Source organism: Lactuca sativa, chromosome 5, assembly GCF_002870075.4.
Source record: "Lactuca sativa cultivar Salinas chromosome 5, Lsat_Salinas_v11, whole genome shotgun sequence".
Taxonomy (NCBI): Eukaryota; Viridiplantae; Streptophyta; class Magnoliopsida; order Asterales; family Asteraceae; genus Lactuca; species Lactuca sativa.
In genome coordinates, this window is record NC_056627.2 from 273,105,566 (window position 1) to 273,129,832 (window position 24,267).

The window sequence follows — 24,267 nt, forward strand, 5'->3', positions numbered from 1 at the left end:
TAGAAAAAGAAGCATAAATGTACAAGCTTTATACCCCCACAAGCTTGCAAGGATGATGGAAGTTCTGGATCTAAGAGCTTAAGCTTCTTCAAGCTTCAATGATGGACTTCTTCTTCTTCTTCTAAGAGCACTAAAAACCCACAAAATCACTCAAAGGTCTCAAACTTTGCTAAAGGGGGCTAGAGTTTCGAATATCAGCTTTGGGGTGAAAGGAGGCTGAGAATGAAAAGGCCACAAGGGGGTCATAAGATGTTTAAATAGGGTCAAAACCCCAATGATGCATTGAACTTCATAGAGTTCAATGGATTTCTCATTTTCCTACATTCCATACAACTCAATCAATTTTTGTCTACAATGCATTGGACTCTACAAAGTTCAATAAAAAGTTACAAAAGCTAATTTATAGTTTGTATTTAAGATTAGAAAACTTTCTTTTTTCCCATTAAAGAGTTTAATGACCATTGAACTCCGAATCCATTGAATGCCACGGTGGCATCTTACTATGGTAGAGTTTCATCCATTGAATGACAACTAGATTTGTCACCTCATTCGACCCTCCTATTGAACTCACCATGTTGGATGCTCTTAATACAAATAATTTCAAATGTTTTAAATAAAATTTAAAAAATGATTTAGAAGGATAATGAATTATATTTTAATAATTTTTTTTTATAGGATTGACCATCACACTTTTTAAATGTATTAAATATTATTATTGTTGCGAGCCAAATGACAATATAATATTTAAACATATTTAACAAATTTTATTATTAATAATATATAAAATTAATTAAATATAAACAAAATAAAAAATTCATTCCCAACTAATTTATTTTTTTTCGATCACCATAAACTTTTCCCGTGCAACGATTGCTTTGTAAAAAAAACACAATTTTATCAAAAACTCAGACGTTGAGTGCTTCCTCGCCTTACGAATCAGTTGGTGGGCGGGGGCAGTGCCAGTGTGTTGACTCTTGAAAGCAGAAACCGCTCAAAATATCATAAATTTATTTGATTTTGTTTGGTTCTAACCCTAGTTTGTGTATGCGCAAGAGCGAAGAACAATGAATCCTCTTATTTGGCACAAAGTTGCTGCAGTCTCCGGTAAGTTTGTTAGTGTTCGCGTCAAACCGAAACCCTTGTTCAAAATCCATGATCTAATTCAATCTTGGTCGAATTGGTGCTTATCGAAATCGCAATTTTGATTTTTTCTGAAAAAACAGGAATGGCAGCTCTTGGATTAGGCACATATGGTGCCCATGGCTTCAAACCAAACAACCCTTCTTACAAAGAGGTTTTTACTTCGATTAACCGTTTAGTTTGTATGATCTGAAAGGAAAGAAGGAAAACCTAGATTGATTCTAACTATTATGTTGTATGATTGTGGAAAACGACAGGTTTGGAACACAGCATCTCTTTACCATTTAGCTCATACAGCTGCATTGATTGGTGCTCCTATAACTAAAAACCCCAATATAGTAAGTTCCCTCTTCTACTTCTTGCTTCTTTCTGTTTATAACATGTTTAGATGCGCGTTTTGAAAGTGATTATCAATTGTCATTCGTTTTACATTTATATTGATGATAATTAGAATCATAATCACTTTTGCTGAAAGCAATCAATTGTAATCTACTAATCTGTTTCAGAATCTAAATCCATTCTTTCTTTTGTTCTTGTGAGTTGTAGTTTGGAGGGCTTTTGACTACTGGAATTGTCGCCTTCTCGGGGACGTAAGTTCTGGTTTTGTGTTTCCTCACACTCTTAGTTGTCATTATCTGAATTCATTACATATAAGTATGAAAACAGTTGATAATTGGTGAACATGATAAGTATATATTGGTATAACAGTTATTCATTTTTGAAGTGTTGGAATGTGATTGTATATAGCCAAGTAATGCTTTATATAATTGATTAGATTTTAATCTTTGCAGGTGTTATGTGGTGGCGTTTCTTGAAGACAGAACATATGCTCGATTAGCCCCATTTGGTGGATTTGCATTTATTGCTGCCTGGGGAAGCTTGCTGTTCTAGAATTACCTTCCTACCCCTGAAGATGAATCAAGCTAGAAATAATCCCCCTATAGATTTCAGTGGGGGGTATTAAAGGCATGTTTTTTACATGTATTTTTGAACTAAAAAACTGTTGCTTTTATGATCCCATGCCTTAGCAATTTGTAAAGAACCAGTAATATTCCAACATATATCTATTAAAAAGGATTCTTTTCAAGACAAATGAATCAAGAAAGTGAAAAGTAAACATTCGTTTGTGATCTGTCTTCTTATAATTTGTGATCTGTCTTTTTATAATTTGTTACCCATTGCATCAAGGAGTGTAATCATAGTGGCATGAACCATAACCTGTGGGAATAATTCAGTGAAAAAGAATGAAAATTAATTATTATTAACACAGCTTGTAAAGACAAAAGCATGCATGTGAATTTAAGGGATCTGTTTTCATGCTTTAAAAGATAAAAAAGAATGTTTTCATGCTTTAAAAGATAAAAAGAAAGCCAAAAAGGATGGAGGAAAAGAAAAGGAAAATGGAATTAGAATATAGATTAAAGATTAGGTTGCTATAAAAGAAATGGGTAACCTTTTTTAAATTGATATGAAATTCCACAAAAAAAAAGGAAGATTAAACTAAACTTAAAATCCTTAACACCTACAAATACTTTTTCTTTCCTTAATCACATGGGTTAGCAAAGGGTTAAAAGTTGAAACTCTAATGTTTGATATAATATATGAGTAATCAACTATGTCCAATGCACACATAGTCACTATTGTTTTAGATGTACATCCTATCTCCTTAGTTCAAGTAAGGGACTCTTTGATATGTCTTTGGGTCTGACTTGTAGTCTCTGATATGTGTTTTACTAGTCCGATTAGAGACCGAGTCTAACTCAATCAGATCTTCACTCAATCAGCAACTATCAATCAACTATTTACCGATCAAAATATGCAATTTTTACCCTTTTTTGTACCTTATACTCAAAATTACTTATTAAAATATACATTTTTTTATCCATATATAACCTTAACCCTAAATTATATATAAGAATCAAGAAAAAAAATGCTTACTGGGATCTTTTTCGGTTGTCATTGCAGCACTATGAAAGTAGCAAGAAGCACCATTATGTTTAAATTTTTGATAATAAGCATTAAATGCAAATGAAGCATGATCTTTTAGTGTGTTTGGTAAATAACAAGATTGGTTTTCTTGAATCTTGCTACAATCTGCACCACCTTCCCCACATGTGTAATCCAATGCTGCCTGTAATTCTGCATCTGTTGCTTGACTATCTGATATGCACCATTGCTCAAAATCTCCTTCTATATCATTACCCAAAATGCAACATATAGATAAAAACAAAGTTTCATTAATAAAATGCAAAAGTCTTTAATTGTTTATACAATAAAACTATGGATATGGTTCAGTGGGGTCAGTGATGTGTATATATAAAAATGTATATATGTATGTAGGGATAGCATGATACTGGATTGAAATGCACATGGGTATTGTGGAAGATGGAATAAGAAACTGAAAATGGCAGTTTTGAGATTGATGTTAATAATTTCTTATTATATGTCTATATATGTACATATGTATATTTATCAATTTATGTATATAAAACCAAAAAAAAAAAAAAAATCAAGAAATGTATGTATCAAGATTGACACAAGTGATCAATTAGATTACTTACTAGATCTTTGTGGAAGCATAACCACAAGAAGCATCAATGGAAGCAACATCTTCAGAACAAAAGGTGACATTTTTAGAGAGAGAAAATGGTCGAGAGAGAGAGAGAGAAGGGAAATGGGAAGAAACAGATGGGGTTTATATATATGACAAGGGAAGTGAACTTTTACAGATCAAGATCCAAATATGGCTGTTGTTTGTGTTGGATCATGTGGAAGGTGTCCCAGTTCGACTACAATGTGTTACATATTCCACATGGGAAGGTTTCTCATTGGTGTCATGAACATTGAATCTGCACCAATCATATTAATCAGTAAACTGTAAATCATATATTCAAAAGTACGTATATGAAATTGGGTTGATAGTATAACTTTTAATGCATAAAGTACAAATCACTAAATATATATGGATTCCTCTTCATATTGTTGCTTTGTTAGCGAATCAGATCATGTTTACACCATCCTAACGGATCTTGATTCCTGGAAATCATTACAGTCGCGTAATTCAAGATTTTCTAAGACTAAATTCCACTTTGGTGTTTTCTTTTGACTTTAAATATCAAATATATGTTATCATAACTATATATATTTATAATTTTGAATATCTTTAACATAATTAATCGTTTTTTCTTAATAATATAAACATATTTACATTTCTCTTTTAAAATTGAAATTAGCCTGTTTGACCCTTAAAAGTCAAAAGTAGAAAACTTTTGAAACAAAAGCAGATCAAAAGTCATATTGTTACTAACCCACTTTCATCTCTCTCTCTTTTTATATTTATATTTATATATATAATATATAAATAAAGATTTATAAATATAATAGATAAATAAAATGAAATGGTCATTATCTTCTCGCCTTCTCGGCCTGAATTTTTTTTTGTCTCAACACCCGTTTTTGATGGAGAAAAGGTGGACTTTTGTCACAGATGCTTACAAATTATTATTCAAGGATGGACCCCATTAATTTAAGTTGTATACAAACTATACGAAAATTGTGAAAATTTTATATTATATGCCACAACGTACAAGTATGTAAAGCATTGTTACCATCAAAATTCAACCACCTACAGCTATATTATTTTCATTGTGCTTTCCGTCTCTCAGTAGTCCAAAAGCATCTTTCATCTCATCTTCTGCTTATTTCCTCTGGTTTCTTGAATCTCCCTCTCCCTCTTCATCTTCATCTTCTCTCATTTCTTTGTTTCGGCTGCATGGGTTCGAGTTTTCAAGATGAACCCAGAAACAAGAAACCGAAGCTTGCTGATGAAGAAGAGAAGACGGGGATCTTGATCAAGAACCACCCTTCTGGGTTCGAGATTTTACCAAGAGATTTGCTTCTCGATGTTCTTACCAGGTTGCCGATATCCTCACTGATGCAATTCCGGTTCGTAAGCCGGTCATGCCACGCCTTGTCTCACGATCCTGAACTGCCGCGCCTCCACCACCCCACGGCGGCGAAATCAGACCCCATCCTGGTGTTCCACTGCGATTATCCGATCCGTAACCAGCTTTATTTTGTCGGCTACAATGATGACCACGGTGGTGATAAGATTGTACGAAAGATATCCACACCCTTTTGTCGTTCCATGCCGGAATTCAACGTCGTGGGCTCTTGCAATGGCTTATTGTGTTTGTCCGATTCACTTTATGGTGACCCGGTCTACGTGTTCAACCCGTTCACAAGAAACCACATCGAGCTACCAAAATCCAAACAGTTTCAAGACCAAGAAGTAGTATTCGGATTCGGGTTTCACCCTCTTACAAACGAATACAAGGTTGTTAGGATCGTATACTACAGAACCCCACGTAAGTTAACTCGAAACAACAGGAGTTACCCTAAATCCGAGGTTCACGTCTTGACCATTGGCCAACAAGATTCCAACACGTGGAGATGCCTAGGGAAAGTACCTTATCAACTAGACAGGCAAGCTAAAGAAGTAGTAGCGGTTAACGGGCGGCTCCATTTTGTGAGCCGCCCGGGCCGCCTGGGCGGGCTTCCAGGCCGAACGATTGTTTCGTTCGACCTGAAAGACGAGCAGTTCAAACTCGTCTCGAAGCCTGTCAACAGGAGCAACTACCACCTCGCGGTGATTGAAGGGTGTCTGGCGGCGGCGGTGTCGTGTGGATACGGGAAGTTGGAGATTTGGGTGATGAAGGAATACGATGTGAAAGAGTCGTGGGTGAAGCGTTTTGATATCCATGGGGCTTATCTTGCAAAATTCCCGAGTCATAGTCATGATTATGGGATATGGCGTAAAGCAATGCATGAGAAGATGGTTAGGGTTTTGTGTGTGTTGAAGAATGGTGAGATTTTGATGGAGTATAGAGGTGGGAGTTTGGTGAAGTATGATCCAAAATGGAAGGAGTTTAAAGATGTCGTGTTTCATGGGATGCCTAAGTTGTTTCAAACAATTGTACATGTAGGTAGCCTTAATTGGACTCATACACCAATCTATAATTGATATATATAAATGATTTGAAACTTGCTTAAAATAGCAAACATTTATGTAAGTATATGTATACAACAAATAAAGAGTTTTCTTTATTATTATTATTATTATCAATATCATTATTTTTACATATGGTTCGTTACAAACATTTACAAACAACCCATATCGGGATTTTAATTTTTTATACACCAGAAAGTTAGATTTCCGAGTTTTCTGTCAGCAGGTGAATGAAGTCTCTCGTATATCCCATGCTCATAATCAACTGAAAAATCGAAAGAAAAAGCGCGTTTAACCTCAAATTATCATAACATATTCTAAAAACTGATCCAAGATTGTTTATACCCATAAACAAAAAGAATGATTAGATAAAGAAAGTAAGAAACTTTTTTCAAAAATCAATGATCTTGGAAGTGTGTTACCATGGCAAGAACAGCGACTTATAATATGATGCAAGCTTCAATTGCAATGCTGCTGGTTTTGCCATCTAACCAGACTGTTAAAGTTCTTAACCAAGGTTAGAGGTCAGCCTGGTGCAAACCACTATGGTGGAACTGGACCATGGTTAAGATGTTAACCAGGGTTAACTTACAGTGGAAGTGGGACCCACTAAACCATTCAGATTTCAGACAATCAACCAGACTTAAAAAAGGTAGCTGCAGCTGAATAGAGCTGTTCTTCCTCAAATGGCTTTGATACATAACCATCCATTCCACATTTCATGCATTCTTCATCAGTAGCCTGGATGACATCAGCAGTCATTGCTAAAATAGGAGTATGCCAATAAGCTTCACCAGATTTGATTCCTTCATTAAACTTGCTCTCCAAGCTGCGAATCTGCCTTGTAGCTTCAAACCTATTATAACAAAACATGGTAATTAAAGGTTATTTTAGACATTTGAGTATACGATTACAAAAAAAAAGATAAGAATTTCTTAATTTTTACCCGTCCATTTCGGGCATTTGAAGATCCATGAAACACGCGTGAAAATCATGAGGTGGTTTAAGCTTCTGTTTAGCAGCCTTCCCACTATCTACACAAGTAACAATAGCTCCATACTTTTTTAAAGCACCTTCTGCCACTCTTCTATTAACAACATTATCATCAACTACCAAGATTCTTTTATCACGTAACAAATTCCCTAAAGTCAACGGTTTTCTTCTTGCTACAACTCTTTTGTTTCCTACATTAAACGTTTCTTGAAAGCAAGAAATTAACACACTTAATCTTAGTGGCTTTCCCACAACAGTTGCCACCAAATTAGCCGATTTCATCTCATTGTTTACCCTAGGGTTTAGGGTATTAGCCAATAGAAACAATTTCGTGCTACTTTTAACGCCATGAAGGAACACAAGACCCTTCTCCTTTTCCCATACTTCTTGATCAATAAGAATCATCGCAAAACCAGAATCACTACAAAAAAGAAAAAAATTAAGTGCTTAACCCATTAAGATTATTAAGTAAAAAAGAACCCCTAACTATCCAAATTCAAAGTCTTGAGCAAGATAATTTACCTTTCGGATAGAAAAGATTGTGCAGAATCAAAACAAGATGCAATTTCAACTAATATTCCCATTCTTTGAAGATGGTATCGAGTGACTTGTGCTCTTATATTTTTCGAATCAATCACCAATGCTTTTAGTCCCTTGAACTCTGAAATGGCTGGATGATATTGATGTAATCCAGTATCAAGAGAAGATGTTTCTTTTTTCATGAAAACTGTAAATGAAAAAGTACTTCCAATACCCGGTTCACTAACGAATCCAATCTCACCATTCATTAATCCCACCAATCGTTTACTAATACTCAATCCAATTCCAGTTCCACCATAAGTTCTTGATGTTGAACTATCAGCCTGCATAAAAGGCATGAAAATACGGTTTTGTGCATCTATAGGGATTCCCACACCCGTATCTTCAACTGTCACTAATATTTTAATCTTTTCAGGTTCATTTATCGAATCTTCACCACTTAATTTCAAGAATTTTTCCCAACTTTTTGTCCTATCAACCACAGTAAGCCCACTTAAAGTGTTACATCTTTCTATCGACCCATGAAGAGAGGCCAAGATTTCATCTTTTGTATTGGATTCATTTGTCAATTCGTCTGCTAGATGGATTGACACGAATATGTGTCCTCTATCGTGTGTGAACTGCAAAGGGCAAAATGGTAATTTAGAGAATGTGACATGGAGAGTGGCGTGTGTTGAATTGAATGTAATAAAGATGAGAAAAGATGCTAACTTTAAGTGAATTCGCAACAAGATTTGTGATTATTTGTCTGAATCGAGTAGGGTCTCCAACAACCATGTTGGGAAGCTGATTAGAAACATATACAGCCAACTTCTCGCACAAAAGAACAAAATTTAAGATTTAGTTGGAACACATGCATCATACTATCATAGCAATAAGGGTTTATGTTACATATGACCATAAAAGTTTTACCCATTTGACCAATTTACCCTTTTGACGATTCAGGGTTTTGAAAGTTGAATGGTGGGTAAAACTTTAAGATATAAACCCTAGTAATATATAATGGAGAATAGGAAATTTGGTATGTACCTCGATCCCCTTTTCTTGAGATTTAGTTGAAAATACAGATAAAATGTTATCAAGAATGGTGCGTAAATCAAATGGGACAGCTTCAAGTTCGAGCCTTCCAGATTCAATTTTTGCTTGATCAAGAACTTCGTTAATCAATTTTATCAAATCTTTCCCGCTAGCATGAGCAGTTTGTGCAAAATCCAATTGCTTCGCGTCCAGATTTGTGTCCATTAGCATCTGCAACATCCCTAGAACACCATTCATTGGGGTCCTAATCTCATGTGAAACCGTTGCAAGAAACTACAAGAGATATTATTCATGATTATGAAGGGGAAAAAGCAGATATGGAAAGTTAAAGCTAAAACCCTAGCGATGTGATTATGTGAATGTTGTAATTCGTTGATGAACCTGAGATTTTGCCACATCTGCAGCTTCAGCACGATTTCTGAGCTCCATCATCTCCCGAAAATCACTCTCCACTGTTGCAATTCGGTTTATAGCTGCATAGAAGATATGCCCAAGAAGAAACGTGATTGTAAGCACTCCAATCGACGCTATTATTGCTGTCATAGGTACAGAAGGCCTCTGTTTAAACCTGTTCAAAAAAACGGAATCCAATTAACGTAAATTCAAGTGGACCAATTGTTAAAAAGTCAAAACCTTTGTTCAATATCACCTGCAACGCATTTCATGCTTCCTAGCAGGATCACCAAAATCAAGACTGCTGATGTGGAGTAACCCTGTATCAGTTTCATTAGGACCAAACATGTTAATGGCTGCTGAAACATTTGTTGTGTCATAAACATTGACAACAATGGTTTGTTTGCTTGCTAGCTGGTGTAGAAGCTTTTCAACTAGAGATGGCACGTCATAAGATGCACCGAGGTATCCCACAGTGGATCTAATTCGCTGTTCTGGTGTAGCATCTTGATGAAGATGAGCATTATAGACAGCGAAAGTAAGCACAACACCTAAGTGGTTTGATTTTAGTAGCTTAAATGGAGATGTCAAGACTCCCTTTCCAGATGCCCTTGCTCGTAAAATGTTTTCACGGTCTTCCTAAAGCTCATTGAAAAAAAAATGAAAATGCGGCAATAAACATGCATAAAGGCGGATTATTTGTTATCCAGTTATAAATTTACTAGTGAAATTAGCCAAGAATGAAGAAACTAAAAAGACCCTTTTAACCTTGATGAAGTTAATACCTTTCCAGACATCATATCAATAGATACAATATGAGAAACGGTTTCTTGAGATAAGATAACAGGGGCATATTCGTCTTGAATAGGTGAAGGATCCAAGTTCTCAGGGTCACAATCTTGTGCTAACGTTTGATCTTCAGTTTCCATCTTCTTTATAGTCCATCCATGTTCTTTCTCAAATTTCTCCCTTTCAGAATGAGGCACTCTAAGAGCATATGCAACTCCACTAGTTAATGGCCTCTCGAAAGATGTTCTTTCAGTATATTCCCCAAAAGTTTTCTGTACAACAAAAAGTTTCTTAATTTAGAAAGAGTGTGACAAAATCCAAGGTGTAAATGTAAAATTACCTGATCAATAGCAGGAGGTTCTTTCCCATGATAGAAAGTGGAAACGAGAATAGCAAGAGCATGAACATGATTCATGCTCACATTGAATTGATCTTGCAACATTCTTGCACGTTCATCACACATGTTTTCTAGCGTTTCTGTTCTTCTAATGCGTGTACCTTCATTTAAGTACCAAAACAACCAAATCGATACAATAATTCCAGTTAATACAAATAGAACCAGAAGCTTCTTCATCCATTTTCCTGCTCCCTTTGACGAGGTCAATGCTTGCTCTTTCTTCTTAAGTTTCCCTTTACGATTCTTCCACAAAATCACACAACAAAGTGCGATTACGAAAATGGCCAACAGGGTGACCTTCATAATACTGTTGTAATGCTCGATTGTAAGTTTTTCAAGCATCATAGGATTGTCGCCATGGTCAACAGGGCATTGGCCCCACAATTCGACATTTTCTGCAGGATTTGGCGCTGTGAGAGCGCAGGTGATTTCATTTTTTGTTGATGTTTCGTATCCCATATGCTTGATACATTTCAAGGTGGTTATCTGAAAGATACCCACGAAAATTAGAACATAATTGAAATGTATAAATCGAACAGTAGAAAGATGAAGCAAAACAAAGAAGATATAACCTGATCTGATTCAAAGAATGAGGAAGCAAGCTCATGAAGAAGGTCTTTGCTGACGTTAAATTGTTCAACCAAAAGTAACGATTTATCTTCACATGTTCCTGTTACTGTTATATCCGTCTTCTTCCTTAAAACGCCACTGAATAAAAATAAACCAAACCCAGTGACAATAAGAAAAACCCACACAAAAAGGAGCAATCTTTTCTTTTTCCAGCCGCTATGAGATCCCCTCGAAGGCTCTTTAGTCTTCCTCATCTTTGAACTGGTCACCAATCTACCATTTAACCCAGAAATCTTGGAATTCAAAGACATTGTAACAAACACCCACTTGAGAAAAAGCTTTGGAAACTCAATAATAGCAGAAAATATCATCAAAAAGCAGAATCTTTATAAGGTACAGATGGATCTACCAGCAAACCCAGCTCACAATTCATCAAGAAACAAAGATTCGCAGCTACAGTGAGATAATTACAAGAACACATGATTCCATCTCTTTCCTAATCATGTAGTCAGTGTTGAAGCTGCGAAACCCAATCAAAATCACGTCTTTTTTTGGTGGAAGAAAAGGGAAAGGTAAAGGGAATCATGGGAAATCACAAGCCTTTGTTTGAAACTCAGAAGTAGAATTGGGCAAAACTGGAAGGCATCATCAAGAAAAGACAAGAAATGAGGAGAAGAGAACAAGGGGGGTTATGTAAATTTCCTAATATGAGGTACGCCTGCCTCACCAAAACCTGAGGGGAGCATAAAGAGACATCAAGAACAAACCTTTTTTACTTACGGAGAGAGAAGAGGGCCATGATTAAAAGATAGGGGGGAAAAGAGGCGCCTTTGCTTTTTAATCTCTCTTTCTTTTTCTCTTTCTCTTTCTCTTTCTATCTCTACAAATGCTTGTTTGGTTGTGGCTGGGGATATATGATTATCTCATCATCTTGTGGGAGGATAACTTAGATGAATGTTAATAATACTATATCTATTTTTAGTATTTTTTTAAGAAACAATGCTTTCAATACAGATTGTTCTTAAAAGTAATGAAAATAATATATATTTAATTAATAAATTATTTGATAAAAATCTGTAGTGACTATGCAACTCTTGGTGATTCAAACCAACACGATCGTTAAATATTAGTATATCTCTTATTCATATAAATAATATAATTAGTTTAATTTTATTGTTTATTAGCAACCCAAATCAACTTAATATTTTATTAAAAATATTTGAGAATTCTTATGACAGAATATTAACAAAACATCATATTTAAAGTTAATATAAAGAAAATAATCAAAGATAGTTCTTTTTTTTTGTTCAACATGATCGATTTTTCAAAAATGGATCATTCTGGGTTCGACATTGGTTGGACTTGGGCACCCGATGCAGATTTAGTGGTCCTTCTATTTATACATTGTTTCGGAATGTGGTACTTACTAGATCTCGAAATATCATTTTAGACTTTGTGTTTGTTGATGAAAATGACTTTAAATGATAAAAGATTGGGGTGTTGTAAGTATGTTCTCTCTATTTATAGATATATTTTTTTTAATATTTTATTGATTCAGATAATGTAAAATCATATCATAATAAAAAAAATTGTCTGCAATATGATAATCATATGCGAAACATGCAAAATCATTCCGAAATTCATCAAATTTACGGTCAAAATAGGTAGATGTCTAGTTATCATCAATAATTAGTCTTATTTGGCATTAATAATGAGCATATACTGGTTTCAGGATAAATCGTTTTGGAACATGTAAAACCAGAATATGCAAAACTAGTCATAAATAACTGGTCTGGAACACGCTATCATAATATTTTTCTCAACTTTTATTTTTCTGGAAAAATTATTCTTAGCTTTTTATTTTTTTTAGAAAAAAACCTCATATTTAATAAGTTTTTTTCGGAAATAAAAATCGAAATAAATGAAAAAAATAGAATGTCTTTCAGATGAAAAAATAGGATATATAATGTATATTTTATGATATTAACTTTTCTTTTAGAAGCCGATAAATTAAACTAAATGTTTGGCTATTGACAATGACTTTTTAAAATAGTTTTTTTTTGTCGTCACTAATAGTAAGTTATCAAGAAGATTTTTGTAACATCTAGTTTTAATATGTTTCCAATTTCAGGATAACGAACCGTAATTTGATCGAATAAAGGTTTTGTGTTTCAAAGGAATAAAGTTTAGACCTTAACGGATATTGATAATGTTTGTTAAGTGGGGTAAAATTGGAAAGGTGATAATTTGGGCTTCTTACATGAATTAATGATTTTAGTTCGGTATGTTTTAGTCAAAATTAACTAGATAGAATTGTGAGGCTCATCAATACCTCACGTTTATATAAAGATCACTGAAAACAGAGTTGAAATGAAGAAATTATGACCGTTTGAAGCTGAAGTGGATTTTGGGAAAAACAAGTTCACCACGGCATGGTGAGGAGCGTTGTGCAATCCAAGCCCATTAAATAGGGGTTGACTTGTATTTAAGGGCTTTAACCCCTTGTTTTAGGTCGTTTTCCAGCCTCCATTGCACCAAAAAACCCTCTTTTTAGCCAACCCCAACCTCCCTTCTTAGATTAAGCTCCTCCTTTATCATATGACCTCTTTTGGAAGCTTTTGGTGGTGATTTGATGAAGCTTGAAGATCAAGAAAATTCTTTTGGTTGCAAGGAATGTTCTTTCAAGTTTGGATCCATCAAATACATTTCATTTATGGACTATTATGAGTATAAAGTTCCTATCTTGCTCTTTAGTTCTTTAGATCTTTTTATTTGGGATTTTTGGCACTTTTGGTCCATTTTATGGATGATCTTGGAGTTGAGTGGTTCTCCAGATGACAAAGCTTATCCAACTTATCTAGTATTGGTGCACCGTCGTACAAGCTTCTATATGAGAGGAAGTGTTGTAACATCCGAAAATTCGGGTATGATAGTTTGTGTTTTCAATTTTGAGGATTCAGGAGGGACTCGACGAGTCAAGGATCTGACTCGCCGAGTCACATCGAGTTGAAACGCGGATTTAATGAGTGAACTCGACGAGTCCAAGGATGGACTCGTCGAGTAGGTACTAGGCAGAGAAAAACCCTAAGTTCCAGGGTTGGAGCCTATTTAAAGGAACTTATGACCTAGGATGTGCCTCATATCTCTTGTGAGAAACCCTAAACCGCCATAGAAGCCATGAGAGAGTTCTTATGATGAAATCAAGTAATTTGGTGGGCTTTATGGAAGGAAAAGAGCACGAATTAAGCAAGAGGCGGGATGGGGGTTGTGGATCTAGCATTTCTTCATGTGGGACTGCTGTAGAAGGTATAAACTTGCATCCTTTTCATCTATTTGGCTAGATCTCATGATCTTGGGAGTTTTAGGGTTTTACTCCCCTTCTTTTGTATCTATGAGTTAATTGAAACATGATCCAAGGTGGGAAACCTTAGATCTGAACATTTTGAGGTCCTTGAAAACTATATGCCCCAACTTTAGTTGTCCAAATAAGAGTTGATGAACTAACTTCTTCATTAAGGGCATATAATCGTGTTTTGAAGCAATAGCACCATGTATGAACGTAAAGATCGAAGCTTTACGTAACCATTGAGCCTTGAGATGATAGATTTATAGTTTAGAGTGGCAGATCTGGGTGAAAACGTCTGAATGAGAATAAGTCAGGATAGACTCGTCGAGTCCATAAGCTGACTCGACGAGTTGGTTAGGGTTTCTTGACCAGGCTGAATCGCATGCTAACTCGGCAAGTCGTGGGGTTGACTCGACGAGTTGAGATGGATCTTCATGAGATTTCAAAGAGAATGAGTGGACTCGACGAGTCACAAGGGTGCACTCGCCGAGTCGGGTCAGATCTGGACTGTAGACTTGAGTTTGACTTCAGTTGACTTTATGGTTGGGTCAACCATGTGTAATAGAGATCATGGAGAGGTAAAATGGTCTTTTATCCACTCCAAGTGTTAAGCAGGAAGAAAGAGTGATCCTTATTATATATTGAGTATAATCAAGTGTTATTTAAGGGCATGTAACATATGTGTTAGGCGGAGGCTAGCTCGAGATGTCCGAGTGCGAGATTATACTGGTCGGCTTATGAGGTGAATCTTCTCACTATACTTTATCTAGAGTGGTAATTAGAGTTGTGTGACAGAGTACTTTATATGTTATTTGTATGATGTGATACACAACATTATTCTATGTGATTCATGCTGTGTATGATTTAGAGTTTACAGAGTTAGGGCCGGAAGGTCCACAGAGTTAGGGTCGGAAGGTCCACAGAGTTAGGGCCAGAGGGTCCACAGAGTTATGGGACTGGAGGGTCCACAGAGTTATAGCCTGGAGTGGCTAATATGTGTGGTATGTGGTATAGTGGGGAACTCATTAAGCTTCGTGCTTACCGTTTTATGTGTTATGTGTTTCAGGTTCTTATCAGGATCGCGGGAAGGCGGCGGCTCGATTGTACACACAAGAGAAAAGAGTCACGAATGGGGATCCTGGATTTTGATATGTTTTGAAAACTTTGTTGATTATTAAATGGTGTCTATGTAAAATGACATGTGTTTTATGAAAATAAAAACGAAAAATTATTCTGAAAATTTCCGGTGTTACAAGTGTCATACTCCAGTTTGCTAAAGAGAGGTCGGCCATAGGGTTATGGGGATGACTGAGGTGGTTCTCCAAATGACAAGGCTTCTCCAGCAGATCGAATAGAGGTTAAACACAGCTCAGAGCCGAAAGAAGAGTTATGCTGATAGGCGGCGGTTCGAGCTGGAGTTCCAGGTTGAGGACTTGGTTTTGCTGAAGGTATCACCCTGGAAGGGTGTTATATGCTTCATGAAGAGGGGCAAGTTGGGCCCTCTAATTTATTGGATTGTTTCGAGTAGTGGCAAGGGTAGGCATGGTGGTCTAATGATTGGATCTGCTTGAGGAGATTAGTCAGATTCATAGCACCTTCCATGTTTCTCAACTTTAGAAATGTGTGGTTGATGATTCAGTGGTGGTTCCATTAGATGATATTCAGGTCGATGAGCACCTGAATTATATGGAGAGGTCGGTGGCTATTCTAGGTAAGAAGATGAAGGCCTTGCGTAACAAGGTGGTATCTTTGGTCAAGATTCAGTGGCAACATCGGAAGGGTTCCAAGTGGACCTGGGAACCCAAGGCGGAGATGTGTGATCACTATCCAAATTTATTTGTAGTTGAGGATTTCGAGGACGAAATCTAGTTCAAGTGGGGGGAGAATTGTAACACCGTATCTTAGAGGTATTATTTTTTATTTTATTTAAAAGCTTAATTTCAAGAATCCTTAACTCACGTTGGGCGTAGGGCAGTTCCCTTCGTTGAGCGTATGAGGGAGTATGGATACAGGAGTTAAATGATCTACGCATGGCGTAGATTGAGCTATGTATGACGTAGGAGCCCAAAACCAAAACCCTAATCTTTGGGGTTGTGAGCCCTATTTAAAGGTTTTTTTGGGTATTAGAGTTGCGTCTTATTGGGCTTAAATGTTTTTGTTTATTTATCCGAATTGGGCCTGTCCAACCGTCGTTTATGCTTAGGGTTAGACTATATATTATGCATGCATGTATAGCGTTAAGAAAGAGATCTCATTAATTGCTTTTGCATTGTAACCCTATACACACCTCTACAGTCGAAGTTCTTCATCGGGCTCTTCTGAGGTGTGAGAGATTAATAATTCGACATCAATTGTCTCATTCTTGTGTTCTTAATTACTTCTTTCCTGTTTATCTGTTTTGAATCCATCGATCTAATAGCACAATATTCTCATCAATTGGTATCAAAGCAGGAGACTGTGTAATACATACGCATCTCTTCTGTTTGAAGAATCCATTAGGGTTTCCACTTTTATCGAATATTTAGAAGCCGTCTTCTTCCTGTCGATGGAGTATTTTAGTGTTCGATAAAACCCTAGTCTCATCTTTACAAGTCTGATTCAAGCAGATTATAATAAGAAGTTTTTCATCATGTCTCATGATGATTCTCAAGTCAATCCAATCAACATCTCCAATAGTATAGGATCCACTACGAGAATTCCCATTCTTTATACTCAAGATTATAAAGTATGGGTGCATCACTTTGAAGACTACGTCATTGGATCTGAAGACAATGGCTATCTAATCTGGGAAGCAATTACACTGGGTCCGTTTGTTCACTCTAGAACGAACAGAACGATCAAATCTCAAAAGGAGTATAATTAACTCTTGGTGGACGTAGAGAAGATCCCTCAAGACGAAAAAGACAAGTTGCTATGCAATGTTAAAGCCATGAGAATGATCAGATTCTCTTTGCAAGCCGATACTTTCCGTTTAGTGAGCTCATACACTACAGCTAAAGAAATATGGGATAGGTTGAAAGAATTATATTCAACCGATGAGGATCTAGAGCACTCCATCCAAACCCTTTTGCTCTCTGAGTTCAGTGCTTTTGTATAAAAACCCGAAGAGAAACTCATTCAGACATTCGATCGTTCCAACCATCTACTTAGCAAGATGATGAAATATGGTATTGAAAGGAAGTTTATCGAACAAAAGGTGACATTTATATACGGATTAATACTCGAATGGATGGCAGTAGTCTCAACTGTAAAGGCTCATGAGCAATTTAAGTCCTACTCATTGGAGAAATTGATAGGAATACTTAAATCTCATGAAAGTGTGGTGACTAAGGAAGCGAAAGTTGTTTCGGGTGTGGGTTCTCTGGCCCTTGTTTCTAAAAGCATGAGTGTGGCAGACGAAGAAGAAGAATCTGATATGTCGGAGTGCGATCTGACTAATGATGAATATGAAATGATGGTTACAAACCCAAAGAAGTTTGCTCGTAAGAAGTTCCCTGTCAACTAGAACCGAAACTGGCAAGGAAGCTATAGCTCTGAAAAGACGAAAGAGGAGAGCAAAAGTACTACTCATAAGAATGATGAGAAGAAGGGATAGCAAGCTTGTGGGAGATTCAGGATATAATTGTAACTACTATCACGACAAGAACCACTTTGCCAAGGATTGAATGCTGAGAAAGATGTCTGAGAAAAGGGATGATGAAGATGACGAAGAATACCACATGCGAATGTTGGAGGAGATAAAGAAGAAGAAAACATATAACGTTTCTATGAATGCTTTAATTGTGCATGAACATGTTGTTGATGATGATTTTGGTGGAGTAGAAGTCTGGTCTACAGACTCTGAAGACGAAGAGGTACGCAGACCTTCGCATGGAAGAGCTTATGTGGCAAGACAAGGAGTTAATGAGTCAGATGGTAGATGATTAATGGTTACAACTGAAGGTAAGACTGAGAAAATGAAGCTTAAGGAAGACAAATGTTTCGCAACCAAGCTTATGAGCGAAAGGATCAGCGATTGTGATCAGTTGATCAAAAAGGTATAGTCTATCCTGGAATCACTTAAAATACCAGTAACAAATTACGAAAAAGAACTAAATGAATTAAAATTCAAGATTTCTAACTTAAGTGGCAGTCTTATGCAAACTCGCTCAGCAAATTCTAACCTAACTGACCAACTCAACAGGGAGTCTTCCAAGAGTGAAGAGAGAAGAATATGGATACAGTAGAAGGAGTCAAAGTTAGTTAGGTCTAGGGATGAACTTATTTATTTGCAACGAGACAATTTGAAGTTCTTGAAACAAAGAAATATTTTCTGTTTAATTGCTAAACGCTTATATACTAATATCACCCAGTTGCATTTAGATTGTGAGATAGGTAAAAAGATTCACAAAATGATTTTGCCTTTCCTTGAATTTAAGGAGGACGAAGTCATCGCTGAATGTGAATCCATAATGTCCTCAAATGAGCTTTCAGTGACTTGTAAATATGGACTGGACAAAACTGAGACTTTTATTGAGTCCAATGAACATAAATGTATGGTAAAAAATTTACTGGACGAAAACGATAAATCAAAAATCAAAACTGAGACCTTACAGAAGTTCGACTCATCAAATGCCAAATTAAGTTTAGAAAATAAAATGAATTTGGAAACCACTTCTGAATTTGATGGGGAAAGTGAAATGAGCGAAATTTCAGTAGAAGACGAGATTGACTGTTCAGAATTTCTCAAGAGCGAATCAGAAAAAGCAAACTCGCTTGTATCTAAAAATTCTGTTGAGTTCGCTCGCATTTCTAAAGATAAGTCCAAAGTCCTCAAAGAAAAGGCGGTAGTTTATCGAAAGGTGCAAACAGTGCCGAACCAAGTATATACCGTTGAAGGAATAACTAAGAAACAAACGACAGAGTTGACCTCCATGGTTGACAAAGATAACGCTGAAGGTTGTGACAACTACTTCTGGCCTCCAATAGACAATGCAGAAGAAACGGTTGGTCTGTCGGAACGCACCTCATGGAGACTCAAGGGTAGGTACGTGGTTGAAACCATCAACAAGCCATCAAGCTTTGATAAACCCAGTACAAGCGGTACAAAAGAAATACCAAGCGAACCACCCAAAGCTTGAAGCAAATCATCAACAACCGAAGATCATAGAAAGAGAAAGGATCCTAAGGCTAAAATTCACTTGACTCAAGAACAACTTGCTGAGCAGAAACGCCAGAGGAACAAAAGATACATGAAGAACCTCAACGAGAGAAAACAGTTTTGGCAATCCCAAAACCCCACTTATGTTCGCTCTGAAAAAGCTTCTAATCTAAAGATGAAAAAGGAAGCACAAGTTAACCACTGCCATACATGTAGTTAGGAGAACCGAACAACCTGTTTCGGTCCTAATGATGTTCACAAGAACCGAAAGTCAAGTTTCGGTCCCAACTCTTACTATGCCAAAAATGGAAATTCCAATTTCGGTCCCAACACAAGCGCAAAGAACTGAAAGACAAGTTAAGGTCCAAAATCCAATCCTTCTCACTTTCAACCAAAACCAATCCCGGTGAAGGACATCAAGGGAAAGGTTGTCTCTAATGATGAAGGACAAGTTAAGAAGAAGTCATCAAACCTTAGGTCTCCAAAGAAAAACTCAATTGAAAAACCAACTAACAAAAATATACCCCAAATAAAGAAAAACAAAAATAAAATCAAAGTTTACACCATCAAATGAAAAGATGAAACCACATTAATAAAAAGAACATATATGGTTGATCTTTCTGTTGCAATTCCCTATTCTGTGAAAAACTCATCAGGGCCCAAGAAACTTTGGCTTCCTAAATCTGCTTAATTTTGCAGGTTATAGGTGACGAGCAGTTTGACGACGAATGGTATATTGACAGTGGCTGCTCTCGTCACATGACAGGAAGGAGGGAAGAGCTTAGGGAGTTTTGGTCCCTTAAGGATGGTGGATGTGTAAAATATGGAAACAACTCATATGGATGATTACAAATGGCGATTTCTCAATTCGTAAAGTAACTTACGTAGAAGGATTACAACATAACCTAATCAGTGTCTCTCAACTAGTTGTGGGAACTGGATTAAAGGTTTCGTTCGATGACGAGGGTTCAGAGATCATTGAAAAGAAAACTAAGAAAGTCCTGTTGAAATCTATGCGCTAAGGTGAGACGTATCCACTGAATATCAATCCAATAAGAGGAAAGCCAACTATATGCCTCCTGACAAAGGTGAACTCAGATGAAAGCTGGTTGTTACACAGAAGACTTTCACACCTGAACTTCAAATATATTAATAAACCGGTGCTTAGTGATCATGTGCGTGGACTTCCTGTTCTCAAATTTGACAAAGAACATTTGTGCGCAGCATGCGAGATGGCCAAGCAGAGCAGAAAGAGTCACCCTTCTCGTATCAATACAAAAATCATTGAACCACTTGAATTGCTGCACATCGACTTATGTGGTCCTTCGGCTATTAAAAGAATTGGTGGTAGTAAGTTCATACTTTTGATTGTAGATGATTTTTCATGCTTCACCTGGGTTTTCTTTCTTAAACAGAAATCAAAGGCGACTCCCAAGCTGAAGGTTTTCATCAAGCATGTGGAATCGCAGCTGCGAAAGGTGGTAAGAAACATAAGAAGCGACAATGGTCTTGAGTTCAAAAATAAAGACTTTGAAGAGTTTATGGATGAAAAGGTAGTAACTCACAACTTTTCTGTTCCCTATACTCCACAACATAATGGGATCGTTGAAAGGCAAAATCGTTCATTATCTGAAGTGGCCCGAACCATGCCGAGTTTCACTTCTCTTCCGTTATACTTCTGGGCAAATGCTATATCTCTTGTTAGGAATAAATCCGAGATGACAAATGCGGAATATCAAGAACAATCAGAATCAATCACCATAATATGCAAGAAATCTAATAAAGGTTTTCCATGTATTGATTATGAGATGAACGTACAGAGAAAACCCTAATCTTGTCAAAAAGCTTACACCAAAAGTAAACTTAATGATTATTTATAGGGAACAATAAATATCTACCATAAATAAAAAATAAATGCCTAATATAAAACCAATGCCTTAGAAGAGCTTGATTAAGAACTTCTACTATAAAGGAACCATAGGGAATCATAAAATGATTAACCCTAAAAAGGCTTCCCTAAATAACCAAATATGCCAAATCAGTTTCAATATCTCAAATACTCAACAAAGATTATACAAAAGACTGGTGAAACTACTGATGAAACTGAGTAGAAACCGAAACCCAATCCCAATGACCAGAAGGGTAATGAAGCTTCTGCATCAGGGAAAGGAAAAGAGAAGTTTGTTGAAGAAGAAGAAGAGCTCTCTGAAGGTGAAAAACTTGTTAGAAAGAAACAAGACAAGGAGCTTGATGATATTCTGATTCTTCGACCTGAGTTAGAAGCAAAGGAGGCTGAAGCTAGAGTTGTGAAGGTCACCTTGGAAACTCAGAAGTCTCTATTTCCTTCATGGTATTTGGAAAGAATTCAGATGGAGGCTATTGATGATTCGAGCATCCATTGGTGGGAGCCTTCAGTATCATTCGAGGTAGATAACACTGTTGATTCTCAACTCGACTTTCTGATCATTCCTAGCGCTTTTTTATTCCGATGCTTTGAGAAGATTGAGAGGGCACCACTCTCGGATTATGATGTTAATCACATGCTCTGCTCTTTCTATCTTAAGTATGGAAAGCCTCAATACACATTATGGAGTTTGTTGAAGACAGTTGTTGTGAAAGTTTATGCTCCTGTTATGACTGAAAACTTCATCAACATCAATTTTATAGGATTCAGAGGAGAAAAACGTATTGAAGATGAATTTACACTCGCTGATTTGCAACGTATGAATCCACACGACTGTATTTTTTTTATTTTGTCAAAGGGTAAACAAAATTTGAGCCAATCTTAGCTCATCTGAAGAGGATGCTAGTGTGTTACATCCATGAGTTTGCAAAGATGGATGTGGAAATCGTATCTATTCTGAAAAAGAAGCCAACTTAAAAACATGAAGAGGAATCAAAGGATCTCAACATGATGAAGCTGGGCAAGATCCGAAAGGAAAATTTGAGTGTGCTATATCAAAGAAAGATTGATCAAAAAGTTCAGAAGTGTATGTTCTTTTTGTTGGACGAAAACTTACACTCAACTACTGCTTTGAATTACATAATCGGTCTGACTGAAGCTTGTAAAGCGAATAATGGTGCAATTAGAAGTGCTTCTCGGATATGATCAAGTGGTACATTGTTGTCTGAAACACTCTTATGGGGTTAATGCCGAAACTTTTCAAGGTTCAGAAACGACAACAACAATGAAGAATCTTCTTCGCAATTTGACACAAAGGGGAGATTGTTAGGATTGATTGTGTTGTGTCAAATGTATGTGCTAGTATAGGTTTATTGTCGAGATGTGTAACATCCAAATTTTCAGGGTTATTATTGTGTAGTTTAATCTTTTGATTAAAGGAGAGACTCGACGAGTTGAGGATCCAACTCGCCGAGTTGAGTCGGGTTTTTCATGTGGATTTAATGAGTGGACTCGACGAGTCAGAGGAAGGACTCGTTGAGTAGGTTCTGGGCAGAGAAACCCTAATTTATCGGGTTTGGGACCCATTTAAAGGTCCTTATGGCCTTCATTTGCGTCCACTACACCCTGAGAAACCATAGAGAGCAGAGAGGAAGCTTGTGGTGCAAGAGGAGGGCTAATTCATCATCCTTTGGGGTGTCTTAGCAAAGGGAAGGAAGGATTTCGAGTTGGGCTGTCTTGTGGGACTCAAATCCTCCATCATTTCGTTCAGAGCTACTGTGAGAGGTAAGGATCCATGTCCATCTTCGTTTGATTTCATGAATCTAGGGTTTCTTCATGCTTTATTTAGCTTGAATCTAGAGTATGAGAGGTCACATGGTGAAATGATTCCTAGATCTGGACCTTAAGAGGTCCAGAGAGTCCCTTCCGTTATATTTTATGCCTTTTCCTTGGAGTTATGAGCTAGGGTTGTCATGATATGAAGGATTTCACCAAAATAAGCATAGAGAGCCTTGCATGTGTACCAAGATTCGACCTTTTCATGGTTGTTGGTCATAGGGAAGTCAGATCTATGGATTAGAGGAACGGATCTGACCTCAGAAGGCCAGATGAGTGTTGTCATGGGAGCAACTCGCCGAGTTCATGAAAGGACTCGACGACTCGAGTCGGGGTTGCCCCGCGATTCATACCAGGCGTAACTCGTCGAGCAAGGGGTTGGCTCGACGTGTCAAGCGAGGCTAGAAGGAGGATTCCGTGGACATGTGTGGACTCGCCGAGTCGCCCATGTGCAGTCGACGAGTCGGGTCAAAGTTTGACCGTTGACTTTTGTTGACTTTAGGGTTTTGGTCAAGACTGACTTAAGAGAGTTCAGGGAAGGGTAGAATGGTCTTCTACCCAATCTTTAGAGCTGAGACAATGAAAGAGTGTTGATCGAGGATGTTATTTGAATAATAGGAGGAGGCCAGGTCGGGACGTTGAGCACGAGAGTTCATCCGACTTCGTTTGAGGTGAGTCTTCTCACTATAGTTTACCTAGAGTGGTAACAGAGTTATGTGACAGAGTTATTGTATGACTATGCGATGTGTGGCACTGCATTATTTCTATGTGATTTATGTTGTGTGTATATTAGAGTCAGGACCGGAAGGTCCACAAAGCTAGGACCAGAGGGTCCACAGAGTTAGGTTTAGAGTAATGTGCCAGTGTATTTTTATGCTATTTATATTATGAGATTTATTGTGATATGTGATATGCATGATTCAGAGTTATCAGATTTAGGACCTTTGGGTCCATAGAGTTAGGGCCAGAGGGTCCATAGAGAGTTGGGACTGGAGGGTCCCACTGAGACACACTGACCAGAGGGTCAACAGAGTTATAGCCTTGAGTGGCTAATATGTGTTAGAGTGGTATTTTGGGGAACTCACTAAGCTTCGTGCTTACAGAGTTTTGTGTTATATGTTTCAGGTTTTCTCAGGATCACGGGACGGCACCGGCTCGATTATACACACCAGAG

General features: G+C 37.1%; 4 protein-coding genes across 4 annotated transcripts; 2 read left to right on the forward strand and 2 right to left on the reverse strand.

The window, feature by feature from the left end:
- Nucleotides 1-869: 869 nt before the first annotated feature.
- On the forward strand, nt 870-2,233 carry LOC111918678 (uncharacterized). Its single transcript, XM_023914307.3, has 5 exons — nt 870-1,104; nt 1,224-1,294; nt 1,398-1,478; nt 1,687-1,730; nt 1,932-2,233. The coding sequence occupies exons 1-5, from the start codon at nt 1,065-1,067 to the stop codon at nt 2,029-2,031; spliced, it is 336 nt and encodes a 111-aa protein (XP_023770075.1). The 5' UTR covers nt 870-1,064; the 3' UTR covers nt 2,032-2,233.
- Nucleotides 2,190-3,858, reverse strand: LOC111918677 (major pollen allergen Ole e 10). Its single transcript, XM_023914306.2, has 3 exons — nt 3,702-3,858; nt 3,079-3,330; nt 2,190-2,358 (listed from the first exon to the last, which is right to left on the reverse strand). The coding sequence occupies exons 1-3, from the start codon at nt 3,769-3,771 to the stop codon at nt 2,324-2,326; spliced, it is 357 nt and encodes a 118-aa protein (XP_023770074.1). The 5' UTR covers nt 3,772-3,858; the 3' UTR covers nt 2,190-2,323.
- Nucleotides 3,859-4,784: 926 nt separating this feature from the next.
- Nucleotides 4,785-6,281, forward strand: LOC111918680 (F-box protein At3g07870). The gene has a single exon (XM_023914309.2). It carries the CDS (start codon nt 4,913-4,915, stop codon nt 6,161-6,163), a length of 1,251 nt encoding a protein of 416 aa, XP_023770077.1. The 5' UTR covers nt 4,785-4,912; the 3' UTR covers nt 6,164-6,281.
- Nucleotides 6,220-11,764, reverse strand: LOC111918679 (histidine kinase 2). Its single transcript, XM_023914308.3, has 11 exons — nt 10,871-11,764; nt 10,242-10,784; nt 9,898-10,173; nt 9,369-9,751; nt 9,101-9,287; nt 8,711-8,992; nt 8,393-8,491; nt 7,664-8,301; nt 7,095-7,562; nt 6,571-7,004; nt 6,220-6,413 (listed from the first exon to the last, which is right to left on the reverse strand). The coding sequence occupies exons 1-10, from the start codon at nt 11,237-11,239 to the stop codon at nt 6,782-6,784; spliced, it is 3,468 nt and encodes a 1,155-aa protein (XP_023770076.1). The 5' UTR covers nt 11,240-11,764; the 3' UTR covers nt 6,220-6,413; nt 6,571-6,781.
- Nucleotides 11,765-24,267: the final 12,503 nt, after the last annotated feature.

What these genes read in the sequence shown, in the direction of transcription:
- LOC111918679 (XM_023914308.3), bottom strand. Translation starts at nt 11,239, where the DNA reads ATGATATTTTCTGCTATTATTGAGTTTCCAAAGCTTTTTCTCAAGTGG. An exon ending in TTGTTGCGAATTCACTTAAA is followed by an intron (nt 8,302 to 8,392) that starts GTTAGCATCTTT and finishes TGCCCTTTGCAG; the next exon opens with TTCACACACGATAGAGGACA. An exon ending in CAAATGCCCGAAATGGACGG is followed by an intron (nt 7,005 to 7,094) that starts GTAAAAATTAAG and finishes TTGTTATAATAG; the next exon opens with GTTTGAAGCTACAAGGCAGA.
- LOC111918677 (XM_023914306.2), bottom strand. Translation starts at nt 3,771, where the DNA reads ATGTCACCTTTTGTTCTGAAGATGTTGCTTCCATTGATGCTTCTTGTG. An exon ending in TATGCTTCCACAAAGATCTA is followed by an intron (nt 3,331 to 3,701) that starts GTAAGTAATCTA and finishes GTAATGATATAG; the next exon opens with AAGGAGATTTTGAGCAATGG. An exon ending in GACAACCGAAAAAGATCCCA is followed by an intron (nt 2,359 to 3,078) that starts GTAAGCATTTTT and finishes TTATTCCCACAG; the next exon opens with GTTATGGTTCATGCCACTAT.
- LOC111918680 (XM_023914309.2), top strand. Translation starts at nt 4,913, where the DNA reads ATGGGTTCGAGTTTTCAAGATGAACCCAGAAACAAGAAACCGAAGCTT.
- LOC111918678 (XM_023914307.3), top strand. Translation starts at nt 1,065, where the DNA reads ATGAATCCTCTTATTTGGCACAAAGTTGCTGCAGTCTCCG. An exon ending in ACAACCCTTCTTACAAAGAG is followed by an intron (nt 1,295 to 1,397) that starts GTTTTTACTTCG and finishes GGAAAACGACAG; the next exon opens with GTTTGGAACACAGCATCTCT. An exon ending in ATTGTCGCCTTCTCGGGGAC is followed by an intron (nt 1,731 to 1,931) that starts GTAAGTTCTGGT and finishes TAATCTTTGCAG; the next exon opens with GTGTTATGTGGTGGCGTTTC.